The sequence below is a fragment of the Ovis aries genome, chromosome 4 (genome assembly GCF_016772045.2).
Source record: "Ovis aries strain OAR_USU_Benz2616 breed Rambouillet chromosome 4, ARS-UI_Ramb_v3.0, whole genome shotgun sequence".
Lineage (NCBI taxonomy): Eukaryota > Metazoa > Chordata > Mammalia > Artiodactyla > Bovidae > Ovis > Ovis aries.
In genome coordinates, this window is record NC_056057.1 from 104761548 (window position 1) to 104778779 (window position 17232).

Genomic DNA, 17232 nt, shown 5'->3' on the forward strand with positions numbered 1-17232 from the left:
TGTGGGGCAGGATTATTTTTCCCAGGGTCCCAGTGACATATGTTTTCTGATGAGCCACCTCTTATTGTAGAACCTGCCTTAACACATCACCCTCTGATGATTGATTTGACTTCTCAAGTGCCTGAAAAGGATGTACTCTGATTAGATACATCAGCATCTTGTTCCTGGAAAAAGGACACCTACTCTTATAAGTTAATGAACATTCTGCTTTGCAGTTTATAATCTTAGGAGTTTCTCTAACTGCTACTAACTGACACATGAGTGAACGCACACTGGATGGTTTCCAGTCCTGAGGGCAAGGTCTTAAGGGAACGGGTCTCAAGAGAGGGCACCAAATGTGAAGATGAGGATGTGAAAAAAGAAATGAGGCACTAAAAGAGGAACTGAGACGATCTCGTAGAGAAATTCTATTTCCAATGAACTCCTGTCCTGAGACATGATTGAAGCAGCAATTTGTATACTTACAGTTCCTTCAAGTGTTGTTGCAGGGGAAGAATAGGGGAAGAAGAAAACAATTCAGTCAACTAACAAGGCTGCAGCTAGTCATTTGCTAAACAAAAGCTGTTCAGAATTCATCTGCGTGTCCTCCTCTCCCTGCCCAAATACGTGCTTGCCGTCAGCTTGCAGTCACCTATTGACGACTGCTCGTTTCCCAACTAATTCTTTAACCAATCGGTGTAGCATAATTCTGCCTGCCCCCTAGATAAACTGTAATGGGAATAAGGGGGAAAAGATAGGGGAATTTCAAAGTTGGAAAATATTTTTGAAATTGGAGGAAAAGCAATGGCAAAAAACGTTTTCTCTCAAAAAAAGTACAGACATCGAGATGTTGATCCATGGGTGTGTCTACAAAACTCGGAAAAATTTAATGAGAGTGTTTGGTGAAATGGATGTACACTGACGCTGAGACTAACTGGGGCAAACTTTCTGGAAAACAGTTTGGTGCCAGTGTTCAAAACCAGTGACTCAGGGATTTCAGATCCAGAAAAGCTTCATGTGTAAAATATTGGAAGAGTTTGATGTATAAGGTTGTAGTGGCCTAACTTCGCTGAAAACATCCTAAATATTTAACAATAAAGATAGTTTAGTAAACTTTGATATGTCCACAAGAGGAATATACAACCATAAAAATAATATTCATACGGGATTTATAATATGGAGATGTCTTCCTTATTTTGAATGGAAAAAGTAGAAAAGGAAAGAAATAGAAAAAAATTACAGAGACTAGGATCTCAAATACATAAAAATACACTCAGAAAAAATTTACAATTTTAATAAAATGGGAATAAGCTTTCTCCCTGCTATTTCTAGCTCTTTTGCCCAAATTTCTGTCAAGCATTTCAAGATTTATTTTCTGGAAAGTTGGCAAATCTCATCTTCTGCTCCTGCGTCTTAAATCTTTTGAAGAGCCAAAAATGTAAGTCCTTATCTAATAAAGTTTCCCATGTGGCCACACAGCCTTTTATGGAATTGCTGGCTAAGCATTTAATGGCTGTGTGTGTCACAAGGATAGTGTAACCACGACAAAGGCCTTTTCTTCTCCAGAGGTGGGACAGGTGGGTTACCTGGCACCCTTGGGCTTCATCTCTTCCTGGCACATCATGATTTTTATCCCAGGGAAATTGCTATTTGCCAAAGGAATCTTCCACTATTTCAAAAAATATCAGTAGCCTCCGAAATTTCCAAAAGCAGCTCACTAAGTAGAAATTCTTTGATAGGGATCGTGAAAACATAAAGAATGGACTGAGGATCTGTGGCTCCCCAAAGCAGGGAAAAGCCAAGTCCTCTATGGCTGCGGCTTAAGATAAACAGTGAGGGAAACTTGTAGAGCAGACCATGGTTTGATTCTTTAGTGCTTTGGCTCTAATCTCAGCTTCCCTGGTAGTCCAGATGGTATAGAATCTGCTTGCAGTGCAGGAGACCTGGGTTTGATCCCTGGGTCAGGAAGATTTGCTGGAGAAGGGAATGACAACCCACTCCAGTGTTCTTTCCTGGAGAATCCCATGGACAGAAGAGCCTGGAGGGCTACAGTCAGTGGGGTCGCAATCAGACAGGACTGAATGACCCTCACTTCAATTCAACCAGCTCAGTCATCTCTATAATATATCAGTGTAATATACAATTTATCAAAATATCCCTCAGTTTATTGCGAGTGGCTTCTTTGGCTGAGCAACTGGTTGACCACTCTTGTTGAATACATCAGGAAAGGGCTTTGTCTTGCAGAAGACAAAGTACTGGGGAATTTCTTATGGTGAAAACAATCCCATGTGGTTCTATGTGGTTTTTTTTTTTGTTTTTGTTTGTTTTCTGAGAATGGACAGTAGAAGGAGCATCACTGGGACTGCAGAGTTTGAATCCTTTGGGGATAAATGACACTTTGGTTGTAAGCATAAAACCAAAGAATGCTATTTGAAGCTACTTCATATATTTTCCATTGTCATTTTCCAAGTTAAGTTTCCTTAATGTAAACAATGATAGATGTTCAAGATCATAATTGTGGAATATACTTGCATTAATTCCCATCAGATAAGCTGTTCTAAATATTGCAACATGGCAGCCACAGGATGGCTGAATATTATCTGATTTACTAGCATCCTAGAGCACCAGAACTGTTTTGGTTTTTTTTTTTTTGGCTTCACCATGTGGCATGCAGGATCTCAGTTCCCAGTCTAAGGATTGAACACATGCCCCATGCAGTGGAGACATGAAATCTTAACCACTGGACCACCAGGAAGTCCCTGCCAGTTCTTTACTAACAGCTCAGGACTTGATGACATAATTTGAGACAAAAAGAAATTTCTTTCAAAATGATAATTTTTAAGGTAACAGGAAATTTTTCGGAAAATCTTTTTTCATTGACTCTAAACTCATTCATGGGTATTCCTGGTGTACCAGCTTCCTAGGGCTGCCATATTAAAATAACACAAACTGGGCTTAAAACACCAGAGTTTGTCTCACAATTCTGGAAGCCAGAAGTCTGAAACCAAGGCTTTTTGCAGAGCTATGTTCCCTCTGGAGATGAGAATCCATCCTTCTTTTTCCTAGCTTCTAGTCATCTGCTGACAACCTTTGGTATTTCCTGGTTTGCAGCCACATAACTCCAGTCTCTGCCTTTGTTATCACAGGGTGTTCTCCCTGTGTCTCTGTGTCTTCACGGGGCATCCTCCTGTAAGGACACCAGCCACAATGGCTTAGAGATCCACTCTACTTCAGTATGACTGTCATCAGTCCTAAGTTGCTTCAGTCACGTCCAACTCTGCAGCCCCGTGGACTGTAGCCCCCCAGGCCCCTCTATCCGTGGGATTCTCCAGGCAAGAATGCTGGAGTGCCTTGCCATTTCCTTCTCCAGGGGATCTTCCTGACCCAGGGATTGAATCTGCATCTCTTTCATTGCCTGCACTGGCAGGTGGGTTCTTCACCACTAGCACCCCTGAGAAGCCCCTCATCTTTAATCACATTTGCAACTACCCTGTCTCCAAATAAGATAGAATTTTGGGAACAGGAATTCTACTGATTTTTGGAGGGGTGACACAATTCAACCCCTAATTCCTAGAGTCCATGGATTCTGGGTTAAGAACCTATTGAGACTGACATAGGAGAGTCTGGGAGTGGAGAACATGAAACATGGATGCAGAGAAGGAACTGCGAGCAAGACAAATGGAGCGCACTTTGTAATTCTGCTTGGAGGTCTGGAGGCAGTGGTCTCTCACTGTTGAATCTAGTGCGAGGTCTCTAGTTACTGATGGCAACATTTGGCCCATTCCTAGCTGAAGATGCTTCACTGCTATACTTGACTCCGGGCTGCAGAGTGAAGTTTATGGTTATGTCCAGAACATTCTCTGCTGATGCCATATGTTTGGAAATGTCTGAATTTTGTGCAGAGACACACAAGCGGTATTTTTGTAAGTGGAGTTACATAATTAGGGCATGGGCTTGCATGATAATTGGCATGTGTAATTAGGCACAGACTTCTTGTCCTTTAATTAGACAATCAAGACATCTAATTACAAAATTAAGATGTAATTACGTGGCCTAAGATCGACATATTTCTTTCTACCCATTAGAGATTACATTTTAGAAAATAATTCATAAAAATTGATGAAAAAATGAACCAGAAACCAGATTTGAGGCCGTTGAGGGAAGTGTTAAGTAGACTGGTAAGCCACCTTTGGTCTTTCGTCTTAAGTGTGAAGGGGGTTATTTAAAACATCACAGTCTACTTGAAATACTTTTACACACTCTGCTGTCAACCTTTGGCATACACACTAATGAAGAGGAATGTGGGCATGACTAGTCCATGTAATTCACACGAGGCTCTTGAGTGTGGTTTGTAATTACCCTTGAACTTGGACTTAAATGTGATGTCCTAGGGACCCATTCAAACCCAATAGTGCAGCCACTCAGTGGAAACCTTGGTCTGGAGAACTGGGAGCAGAACCCACCTTCCCTTTTCACCCTGGCTTGATTCTCCCTGTTGCTACTTTAAAGGTAGGCAACATTGCTCAAAGTAACGCAAATCAACAATTAACCTGTTGCCCTTTCCCTGAATATTTGAGTATTCATTGCAATGTGCTTAACTGCTCCTTATTGGACTGCAGGCAAGAACAGGAAGGTCAGAGTCTACAGCAAACATTCCATCTTTCTAATGATAAGTGAGGCTTGGAGCTGCAGGATTTTTCAAGTTCCAGTGCTCCTGTGAAGTCTGACTGAATGGATATTCTCTATATTTTCCCTTGCTCCAAAATTGAGATTTGGCTGATATTTGTATGATGCTAAACACTCAGTTTGATTCATTAATTTTTCTGAAATAACTGAACTTTTGACATAATTGGCTGGCTGATTAGGGATTACAGCCATATGCCCAGGTTTTTCTAAGCTAGTTCTGACTTTCACTGTGTTATCCCTCTGTTCCCATAAACTGTTGAAATATCCTAGTAATTCCAATGTTTTGACAGCAACACTGCACTTCTCAAACTGTCGCTTTCTCCTGGACGGTGGCACAGACATCTGTGGGGCCATATTTCCTGATTTGGGGCTAGGAAAATATGCTTCCCATATGATCTCAGGCCATGGAAACAAAGACATAGAAGGTTTGCAAGTGGTTGGTGATGAGGTCTTGTTCCACAGAGTGTCCCCTCCTTCCTTGTTTTTTTATTTTTCCCTATTAGGTCATGGAATGTGATGAGGGATAAATTATGTGCAGGGGTCAATTTGACCAAGAAAAACCACAGATTTGAGCAGGGAACTGATTTTTTCCATTGTTACTTTTTTCGCCTCAACTTGCGAGAGAATTGTTGATGGTAAATTTCAAGGTTGAAGAGCTGAAATGGGCAGAGGTGCAGCTTTTTGGAGGTTAAGACATCTGAGGATGTCTTAATCTCTAGCCTGTTAATCAAGAGGAATTTACTGAGCTCAGGCCACTTGCACACCTCTAGGCCTCCACCTCTTCAGTCCTAAGATGTCACCTGGAAACTTCTCCTACCCTTACATCTGGACAGCTGATATCTGATACGGCCAAAAGTGTGAACCTGTGTCTCAGTTTTTAAAATGTGCTTTTTCCCTCAGGTACTCCACATCAGCGTTTTCAAGACTAGAGAAGCTGGGCATCAGACATCCCAAGCCTTCTCCTTTTATTGGAAACTTAGCGTTTTTCCGCCAGGTAAGGGTTGCCTTGCACTGTCTTCTGATATAAGATGCTCTGAGCCAAGAGCAGCTTTATCCACAAAGCATTGCTTCCTTTCAGGTTGCCCACACTCAGGGAGGTCTGTGTGTGAATTGCATCAGTTCTTATGTGATGATAACGATCCATCATTGATCACTCATCAACGCATATAGAGTCCTGGTATCCTGTCATTCATGCAAAAACCCTTTTAATGAGTGTCTTAAGTGTGCCGGGCCCTAGGATGTGGAAGAAAGTAAAATTTGCCCATGCCCTAGTGCTAGTGTGGGTGGTAGACATGGCAGCTGTGGTTTGTCCTTCAGAGGAGGGGAAGATCCTTTAGGGCTAGAATCATCCTGGAGGATTTCCTGGAGGAGGGGGTCTTCAGGAGCGATAGACACAAAGACAAGGAGACCCACACCAGGTGGGAGCAATGATGTGCATGATGGCACCATATGAGAAATAGGGCACAGCTTGGGGAGCAGCCTGGACGAAAAAGCAGAGATTGGGGAGCACCAGGGAACACTGCTGTGAGAAAGAGAGAAGAGCAGGCTTCCCAGGTGGTGCTAGTGATAAAGAACCCACCTGCCAATGCTGGAGATGTGAGAGATGTGGGTTTGATCCCTGGGTTGGGAAGATCCCTGGAGAAGGGCACGGCAACCCACTCCAGAATTCTTGGGTGGAGAATCCCATGGATAGAGGAGCCTGGTGGGCTACAGTCCATGGGGCTGCAAAGACTGAGTGACTAACACTTACGAAGATCACTGACAGTTCAGAAAGGCAAGTGAAGAGCTGGGCGTGTCCCAACATTGGTGAGTAGGAGGGGGACACCAAAGGGGAAGATTTCTCTGCAAGATTTAGAGCAGGTCTGTAGAATCCAACAGTTGTTGAGCCCTGGCTGTGAAGCAGTGAGGGCTTGGCCAGGGTGGAGATGAGAGCGAAAGAGAAGAACTTTGGGGGCAAAATAGTAACTCATGGCGACTTAGATGAGGAGAAGTCAAGGCAGAATGAGTCAACTCGTCTTAAGTTTGGAGCCAGACAACAGGGAGAATGGCCAGGAGTCCATGAAAATAAAAGGTCGGGAGGTCAGCTGGTTTAGGGAGGTGCCTTTGATTTGCCAGAATGACTCGAATGCCCTCTGGGCATTTGGAGATAAAGTCCTGGGACTTTATCTTCACAGGTTATTTTTGTTTCCCACGTTGGGTTTTCTCAGAAGCCAGATGATTTATTCTGCCAACTCTTGTGGGGGGTGCTGCCACCAGACCCAATATTAGGAGGCTACAGACCCTACATGTGAAGCCACTAAGCCAAACAAAGGCAGGAAGGACTAAATTGGGGCCAATCGTGATAACACCCCTCTAAGATCTCTTTAGGCTTTCCCCACCCCTGCCCCCGGAAAGGCTGGCCCTTGGCGTCAGGTAGAAAATAACATACGCTATTTCTGTCCCTTTTCTTTCTCATCAGTTTCTCTTCTCTTCTCTTCCGTTTTGTCCCTTTCTCGGTTCAACACCCCTTCCCACTCTTTATTGTTGTTTCTCTCTTCCCAGTGTTTTTTTTTAACGCCTCCTTCTCTCCTCTGTAGCTCAGAGGTGGCCAGGCCACAACTTTCAGCCCACAAACAGCATCACAGCAAGGCTCCCCATCAGCTCCATGAAGCAAGTATGAAGACATTTCTAAGTGTCAAAACACAACAACAAACCAGATAGGAAATTAAAGCAAATCCATTTCACAAATTTCTATGGGGGAAATGATCAGTCGTGTTCAGACTTGACTGAATTAATTCAGTATCAACATGTTGAGTTAAACCATATCCCTGTTGATGTGCTGAGAACACTGTGCCTGCCTTTGGCTAATTTCCACATATGCTTCTTTTTAGCTGCTCATTCTCATATGGGCAAATCCTGCCAAGTTCTTGCTAGAACATAGTCATTTCATTGACTGTTTTTATAGTCATATGAGCTTTCCTTGGTATTAATATATGGCAAGCTTAGATAGAGGTGGAGCTATGGCTTTTCCAGTAGTCAGGTACGGATGTGAGAGTTGAACCAAAAGAAGGCTGAGCACTGAAGAATTGATGCTTTCAAACTGTGGTGGTAGAGAAAGCTCTTGAGAGTCCCTTGGACAGCAAGGAGATCAAACCAGCCAATCCTAAAGGAAATCGACCCTGAATGTTCACTGGAAGGACTAATGCTGAAGCTCCAATACTTTGGCCACCTAATGCAAAGAGCCAGCTCATTGTAAAAGACCCTGATGCTGGGAAAGATTGAGGGCAGGAGGAGAAGGGGACGACAGAGGATGAGATGTTTGGATGGCATCACTGACTCAGGGGACATGAGTTTGAGCAAACTCTGGGAGATAGTGAAGGACAGGAAAGCTTGGCATGCTGCAGTCCGTGGGACTGCAGAGTCAGATAAGACTGAGCAACTGAACAGCAGCTAGATGGTGGAGCTAGACTAAAAGAGCCTGGGATCGATTTTCATTAAGAACATCCACCTCTTCTACTTTCCCAACTCTCTACTCTCACCCACCCTTTATGTGTCTACCTGTCCACTCCATTCCCACAGCACAAGTCTAGGGGTCTCTTCTCTTCCACTTCCATCCCAACTGAAGGATGTTTTCATGTTTATTTCCTTCCCATAACACAATGGATCCAGCCATTTTCAACTCTTAACCCATACTTTCCCCCTGTGTATATCCACACACAGACCGCATCTCAAGAATACAGTGAGTCAAGCATTTTTCTGACCCTACTCCACGCTGTGTATATATCCTGGAACCCTCCTTTCCCACCCTCAAAACGTGTCTCATATATAAAGTAGCTCTAAGGTTCTTATGCCTTGAATATGTTGATTTTAGTTAAAATTTAACTTGGATCATAATTCAGAGTTTGTGATAATTTGAGTACACTCAGCAGACATTTATGCCTATAGTGGCTGTGAAAAGAGGCTCTGCCAAAAATAATAATAATATAAACCAAATTGCAGAGGGGAATGTTAGCATAGTTGAGAAAGCAAACATTTTACAAATATTTTAGCAGCAATTATACACAAATAGTATAAGTACAGATGATCTCATCTGTCCATTACACAGAGTTGACAGCGACTGTCTCTTGGCAATATTATTTTTTCAAGCCACTAGTTTATTCTAATACTCCAAAGTACTGGAGTACTGAGAACTGAAACAGTTCTGAAAACAATACCACTTCGATTATTTCTTTATGGTTGATGTAATTGTGTTCTCATGATTGCAGACTTTTTTCCTGAAGAAGTTTAAATATTTGAAATTCTGTTTCATCTGATTTTTACTATAGTGCTTGTTTTCTGCAGGGTTTCTGGGAAAGCCACATGGAGCTCAGAAAGCAATATGGACCTCTGAGTGGGTAAGAAGAAAACACCATTCTTCTCCCATGTATTTTGATTTGTGTGTGTTGAAGTGACATGGAAGGAATGACAAGAATGGGCATCTTGCCTGTGTTTATCCCTTTTGAGGATCCACAAAGAGTATGCCCAACTGTACAGCTGGATCTTCTCCTAGAGAAGATCCCAGGTGGCCCAGGGTGCATGGTGCTAGCCTGAAAAACACCGTTTCCCAGTCTTTAAAGCCCAACCAGCTGGTTCAGGCGCTGTGTGCCTTGACCATCTCTGATCATTGTACCAAAGGCGTGTTGCAGGGAGGTGGTAGCCCTCCTCACTTCAGTCTAATTTGCCTTGACTACCCATGGCAAGTCTTTCCCCGTGATCTTATCTAAGCTTTTGTTGCTGTTGTTTTTTAGTCACCCAGTTGTGTCCGACTCCTTTTGGACCCCATGGACTGCAGCCCACCAGGCTCCTCTGTCCAGGGGATTTCCCAGGCAAGAAAACTGGAATGGGTTGGCATTTCCTTCTCCAGGGAATCTTCCCGATCCAGGGATCTAACTCACGTCTCCTGCATTAGCAGACAGATTCTTTACCACTGAGCTACCAGGGAAGCCGCTTATAAACCTTACTTGGCCCCATTTTATTCAACTCTGTGGGTAAAATACACATCAGCTGTATGGCCATATCATCTATTATCTGACACTGTACGCATTTCAGAGTAACAGGGGCTGCTACTCATTCTTACTGCAGGACAACAGTGGAAACCAAGACTGACCTGGGTAGATGGGGTCGAATGGTCACCCTAATTCTCAGCCACGTAGAGTAATATAGGCCTTCCCCTTCTTTTTCCTGTATTTTCCCTTTTTAAAAAATTTCTTCATGTTTTCTTTTAATTGTGAAATATATATGCCAAAGAGCATGTAACATGTAGAATTGAAAGAATATTAGTAAAATGAACAGGTATCTATCACCAAGCTTAAGAAATTGAACACCAGTATCCTATGTAGATTTTTCCTTTATTTATTTTAATTGGAAGGTAATCACTTTTACAATGTTGTGTTGGTTTTTGCTGTACATCACTGCAAATCAGTAATAACTATATATATATATATATTTTGCTGTTCAGCCACTAAGTCATGTCTGACTCTTTGAGACCCCATGAACTGCAGCACGCCAAGCTTCCCTGTCCTTCACTGTCTCCCAGAGCTTGCTCAAACTCATGTCCATTGAGTCAGTAATGCCATCCAACCATCTCACTCTTTGTCACCCCTATCTTCTATAGCCCCTTTATTTTCCCTTTTTATGCTTCAGAGTATGCTCCTTTAAAAAAAAAAATTCTGGCATCTGACAAATAAACCCATGATCAGACCATTTACCCTATTCAAGATTTAATAGACTTGAATCATACTGATTCTCAGCCCATGCCCTTCTAGACTGGAGTCTTAATCATCTTAGTCTACTCTCTTGCAGCTTCTCCTCAGCTGCTGGATGATTTGAGGTAGCTTTTTTCCAGACTTTTAGGTCTCTGATAACTTTTCTAGGGGCAGCAAAGTGCTATGGTGTTCCTATTGTATATCCTAAAGGGGTGCACTTGGTTTGTGAGCCCTTCTATCCATGGGGCACATGATGCTGGTCTCAGTGACGATTTTCAAGAGGGATTGACATGTACTCTTTGTGAAAATGCCAGGAGACCCACGGTTTTGACCCAGTTCTTCTCATCACTCTTGAGTTTGCTGTGTAACCCTGAGAATGTGGTACATGAAGATATTCTACTCGGTGGTCTTGGATTAGTTTGTCATTTCTGGATAAGAAACTATTCCAAAATGCAGTGACTTAAGGACCAAGCTATTATGGATGGTGTGCCTACGGGCTGGCTTGAGTTGGCTGGTCTGAGCTCGCCTGTCTGGGAAGCTCAGCTGGGCTTCCTGGGGCTTCTGTAGGTTCAGCGGGGGCAGCTGTGCCCCACACTTCCCTCATCCTCCTTGGAAAGGCAGGAGGGCCAGGGCAGGCTCGTCTTGGGAAGGGAAAGTATCAGGAGAGCAAGCCCAATGGTGCAAGAACATTGTAAGTTTCTGCCAACATCCTATCAGCCAAACCAAGTTACATGCAGAAACCAAAAGTCTGGGCAGAAAGCACAGTCTGTGTGCAGTTGGGCCAAAGCAGGTTACTTGGCCAAGCTTGACACTGGTGGAGCAGGGAGATGTACTCCTCTAAAAGAAGAGTGGGGAGATGGTGCGTACTTTAAATAACAGGCAATTCCATCTCACTCTCTGTGATCCCTTTTAGCTTGGTCTCCTCCCACCCCTTGCCCCATTTCTTTTAAGTGCATAGCTTCTCACACTGAGTATAATAGGAACTGAAGAACGTATCTTTCCAACAGTCTCATTCTGCTGTTGACTTGACATTGACCTTGGAGACTGTCATACGTTTCTGAGACATAGTACTGACTCAGAAGGATGGTGGTTTCCCCAGAATTAGAAAAAGGCCTCTCTAAGTCTGATTCTAGGAATCACTCCCTTGAAGTAGTTCTGTACAGATTTTCAGAGTAGAGCTCTTGAGTACTTTAAAATAATTTTAAAACCTCAGATGAAGAGTTTAAATGGCCCTGTATCAATTGGTGGATTGTGTGGTGGTGGTGATGGTGATGTGTGTATGTGTGCATGAGACAGAGAGAGAGACAGATTGATTTCCTTGACGACAGGATGGCCAATCAACTTCCCACTCCCCCAACTTTAACTTAACACAATTTACCCTTTTCATTTCAAGAAAACTTGAATCATAGAGAACGATCTCAAATGAGGTTGAAGAGAGAGAAACTGCAGTATGATCTTTGGTAAAAAGGGAAAAAATGAAAGGTGATTGCATAATTTCTTCATACAAAGCTATCAACTTTCTGCTTTAGAAAAATTGATGAGCCTTAAAATGCTGACTTCTTTTTAGATGTGTCCACTGCCAAATTGAGAGGCACTGTAGTGGTGGGGTAAAGTCCTGTTTGAGCTCTGTGAAAAGTGAAAGTCACTCAGTCATGTCTGACTATTTGTGACCCCATAGACTATAGTCCTGACCCGCCACCCCCCCCCAGACTCCTCTGTCCGTGGGGATTCTCCAGGCAAGGATATTAGAGTGGGATATTGCCATGCCCTCCTCAAGGAGATCTTCTCAACTCAGGGGTTGAACTCACGTCTCCCACATTGCAAGGGGATTCTTTACCAGCTTAGCCACCAGGAAAGCCCAAGAATACTGGAGTGAGTAGCCTATCCCTTCTGCAGGGGATCTTTCCAACCCAGGCATTGAACCAGGGTCTCCTTCATTGCTGGTAGATTCTTTACCAACTGAGCCACCGGGAAAGCCTGCTTGAGTTCTGTAAACTGGGTGAGACTCAGTATGTTCACCCTTTCAGACAAAAGGGTTAAACTAATCTGTATTTAATGGCCTTTCCAGCCTTAAAAATTATTTTGTTACTTTTAAAATTTGAACAAAATGGTTTCACTGATTGGGAATGGCAAGAATAGAGCAAGTTCAACAAAAGACCCCCTTCTTTTGGGAAATGATTTGGTTTGAATTGTCTTAGCTTTTGGATTCCTTCTGTCATTAGGAAATGTTATTGATCCCAGATTGGTCCCATGAACATTGAAGTGATAGACTGATTCATCATTTGATGAGGGAAACCCCAGGCTGTTGATGCCACACGGAGTTGCATGGCAGAGCGTATATGTTGAAAGTGTGGGCAGAGAGGATCTCTTTACTCTGTACCTGAACACCAAACATGATGAATATTTATGCTTATTACCTGTGGTCATCGTAGCAACTCAGTCAGAGTTTGGGTCCCCAAGCTGGAAACCTGCCTCTTACCCTTTTCCCTTTCCTGTTATGAGGAAAGTAAATTGCTGGAGAAGCCCTCTGCCAAGAGGGGTTGAGAGCACCAATGTTTGTTACAATCACCACCACCACCACCACTGAGAATGAACTGACTTCATCCAGTGTCTAATTTTGCAACTTGCTCTGTGCAGATAAATCTATGCACATTGTCTCTGGCTTCTCTGAACTTGAATGTAAAGCAGGAAGGCTGGCATAACAACTGTTATGCACAACACAACATGACTGAATCGATTTAACACACACAGGCACACACAGTAGCCTCTAGGAGTACGTTCCAAGACCCCCAGTGGACATCTAAAACCACTGAACCCTGTATATACCATGTTTTTCCTATACATATGTACCAAAGATAAAATTTAATTTATAAATTAGGCACAGCAACAATAATAAAAGAATCAACAATAATAATAATTAACTAGAACAATTATGGGCTGCCCTGATAGCTCAGTTGGTAAAGAATCCACCTGCAATGCAGGTTCAATTCCTGGATCGGGAAGACCCCCTGGAGAAGAAATAGGTTATCCACTCCAGTATTCTTGGTCTTCCCTTGTGGCTCAGCTGGTAAAGAATCTGCCTGCAGTGTAGGAGACCTGGGTTCAACCCCTGGGTTGGGAAGATTCCCTGGAGAAGGGAAAGGCTACCACTCCAGTATTCTGGCCTGGGTCGCAAAGAGTCGGATACGACTTTCACTTTCACTTTTCAGAACAATTATGAGTGTCAGTTGCCCAGTTGTGTCTAACTGCAATCCCATGGACTATAGCCCACCAGGCTTCTCTGTCCATGGGATTTCCCAGGAAGAACACTGGAGTGAGAAGCTATTACCTTCTCCAGGGGATCTTCCTGGCCCAGGGATCAAACCTGGGTCTCTTGCATTACAGGCAGATTCTTTACCAGCTGAGCCACCGGGGAAGCCCACTATAACAATATATTTAATAAAAGTTATGTGATTGTGGGCTCTTTCCCTCTCTTTCTTAGAATAACTTACTATACAAATTGAGTGCCTTTTCCATCTTAACTAAGCATTTACCATGCACTGTGGCTATAATTTTATAGTTTGCGGTACAACTGAAAAACTAGCAGAAATTTCTTTTCCCTTCTCCATACTTTCATGTATAAATGATTTCCTCTTACTGTGGGTCTTAGAAGCTGCTGAATATGATTTTTTTCTATCCTTATTAAGTGGAGAACTTCCATATTTCACTTAAAGTACTTTATGGCTTCTCTTTAATGTATCTAATCGCAATACAAAAACACTGTTCTTGTATTTGGGGGCTGTTATTGAGTAAAATAAGGGATACTTGAACACAAGCATTGGGCTACCAGGACAGTCAGATGATCTGAAAACTGATTTGGCTACTAAGCGACCAAAGGGAGGGCAGGATATGCTGGACAAAGAGATGACTCACATCCTGGGTGGGATGGAACTTAATGGTAGGAGATTTTATCACACAGAACATTCTAACACTTAACAATCTAACACTTATGAGTTGCTTATTTCCAGAATTTTCCACTTAATACTTTTGGACCACAGTTGACCACAGGTAACTGAAAACAGGTAAAGCAAAACTGCAGATAAAAGGGGACTAATGATGTACCCTTGGCAACATAATATGGAGAAAGAAAGGCTTCGTTGTTTCAGATAACCTCTGATTAAAGATTACTGGTTATCTTCTTTAGTCTGAGGTTGAACCCCAAGTTGGATCTATACTCCTTCCCAACCCCTAAAACAATAGTATCAACATAACATGTTTGTGATTGGGCATGGCAGCCCACTCTAGTATTCTTTCTGGGAAAATCCCATGGACAGAGAAGCCTGACGGGCTACGGCCCATGGGGTCACAAAGAGTTGGATACAACTGAGGTGACCGAGCGTGCACAAACAGGATAGAGATTATGTCCCCTTCAATTTGTGGCAAATTTTGTAATCCAGTGGGTGACGGGGATTTATTGTGCCAATACTAGTAAATTACGTCTACTTACACAGCGACCTAACTTCAGTGCATGTGCAACTCCTGAAGGCTCCTATTCAAAGTCCCCTTTCCCCTATATCACCTCTCTTGTAAGCGATGGCTCTGCTGTTACTTTTTATTAATATAAAAAGTGTGTATATATATATAGTTCCAATCTGAAAATGTTTTTGTATTGTTGAATTTAATCTACTTTAATGGTATCTACATTTTGTATCTTGCTCAGTAAGGCTTTCTTCACTAGGATATATATTTTTTAACTTCCATTTTTTCCCCTAGAGTTTCTTTGTTTTATTAAAAAAAACTTAGATATTTGACCCATCAGAAATTTATTTGAGGGCAAGGGTGGAAGTATGGTGGTGTTCCTTCTGGAAATGTATCCTTTCCCAATTGATTTAAAGTGTGATTTAAAAAAAAATTAAAAAATAAAAAAAATCATCTCTTGGTTCCTGTATGTATCTAACTTCTCTGCTCCATCTCTCTGCCCAACCTCATGCCAGCGCCACATTGAATACCCTTTTTTGGTACAGATATTGCCTTCTTGTACCTAGCAGCGCTAGAGTGTTCTAAGAACATCGTTGTAAGTATCAGCATCTAAAGCAGTCTATCTCCCAGGGAACCTTGGGTCTTTGCACTTAAATCAATTTAGCAAATAAAGAAAACCTTCATTTGGACATAAAGGACCTGGCACTTAGAGCCAACGTGCCCTCCCAGGGGAGGTAGAGGTGCCTCAATGCCTCCAACCTGGAGGTTCTTGGCACTGTGTTTTATTTAACTAGTGGCACTCGTGAACTCATAGCACCTGGTCACCAGGAGTGAGGAAGCTGAGAACTTTGGGCTATATACAGAATGTGGCATCGGCCAAGAAAACAGATACTTTTTTAAGCTCAGCTTCCACTGCGCCATCCATGAGGGGAGTGTGTTCTCCGGAAGTGACTAAGGTGTGAACACTTTTCTGTAAGTGCTCTTCACCATCGTGCTTATGTACTATTTAGATGAGGTTGAAGAGCTGCATAGAGATGGTTTACTAACGGCAGTCAGCTGGCTCTGTCATCATAACGTGGGAGGTTTGCTGGCCTCCTTCCAGAGAACCCCAAATCCTGGGAACAAAAAGGCTCCTAAGGACTCAGCTTGGTGCACTCCTCTGCCATGGGACCAGTCTTTGTTTAGAAGACACTGAGACATCTCAATATGCTGGACTTGAAAACAAGGGAGAGGATGCATTAGGGTGGAAACTATGCCGATTTGTTCAAGAAAATACAAATATTCAGACCCACACTGGGCAATGGATACAGGGAGATTGTTTTCATTTTTAAACTGGACTGAGCTCAGTAAAATCATAGATGTGGAAGAATGGCAGAAATCTTAGGCAGGAATGGAGCCACAGATGCAGAAGAGCCTCACAGACAACATACAGGAGTCCAACTTGAATAAAGATCCTGCTGCCAATACGGAGCACACGCCTCAGAATGCGATTCGCTTACTAAGTGACCTAAAAATGTGACTCTGTTTTAAGAGGAACTGATGTAAATGAAAACACAGTACCCTTGAAAATATGGAATTAAGTACAGAAATCCTAAATTATCTTCACATTTGCCCAGAAGGCCAGCGTGGGGGCAATATTTGGGTCCCCAAGCTTGGTAAAGAGTTGGACACAACTGAGTGACTGAACTGAACTGAACTGAAGCTTGGTAAAAGTTGAGCCTTTTATGAAAGTGTTGAAAGCAAAGCTTAGAATCACTAGCTTCAAGTAATTTGAGTCTGAAACCAAAATTAATAGGAGATCTGATGGTCTCTATGCCACAATTATTGAGAATCATTCAATGAGTTAGGTATCAATACTCACTGGTCAACATAGATCAATCCTGATGCTCTGCCTTTTAGAATACATGTTTAAGTGAGTGTTTATTAAAGTGATACTGTACTTTAGGGGGCCACATTATTAAATAAAAGCAAATACCCTGATAAGATTGGCTGTTCTTTTCAGGAGATCATTGAGAACAGGAAGAAAGCTGTCAGAAGGAACATATTTGACAGTTACCACCAATCCAAAGGAACTTCCCAGGTGGCTCAGTGGTAAAGACTCTGCCTGCCAAAGCAGGAGATGCAGGTTTGATCCCTGGACTGGGAAGATCCCCTGGAGGAGGAAATGGTAGCCCACTCCAATATTCTTGCCAGGACAATCCCATGGACAGAGGAGCCTGGTGGGCTACAGTCCATGGGGTCACACTGACCGAGCAACTGAGCACGCACGCACGCACACCGATCTAAATGCCTGGCCCAATCGGGAGGACTATTGAAAGAACAACTGTTCTCAGACAAATGGGCGATTTAGACCAAGAAGAGAGAGATTTCTATTACAGCCCCGTTT

General features: G+C 42.8%; 1 protein-coding gene across 3 annotated transcripts in view; it reads left to right on the plus strand.

Annotated features, from left to right (window-relative positions):
- TBXAS1 (thromboxane A synthase 1) overlaps window positions 1-17232 on the plus strand; it is a 167640-nt gene that overhangs the window by 31595 nt on the left and 118813 nt on the right. For all 3 annotated transcript variants that reach the window (XM_060414897.1, XM_027968869.2, XM_060414898.1), the window contains exons 2-3: window positions 5566-5659; window positions 8986-9038. In XM_060414897.1, the coding sequence (XP_060270880.1) occupies window positions 5566-5659; window positions 8986-9038 (147 nt within the window). The remainder of the gene's footprint in view (window positions 1-5565; window positions 5660-8985; window positions 9039-17232) is intronic.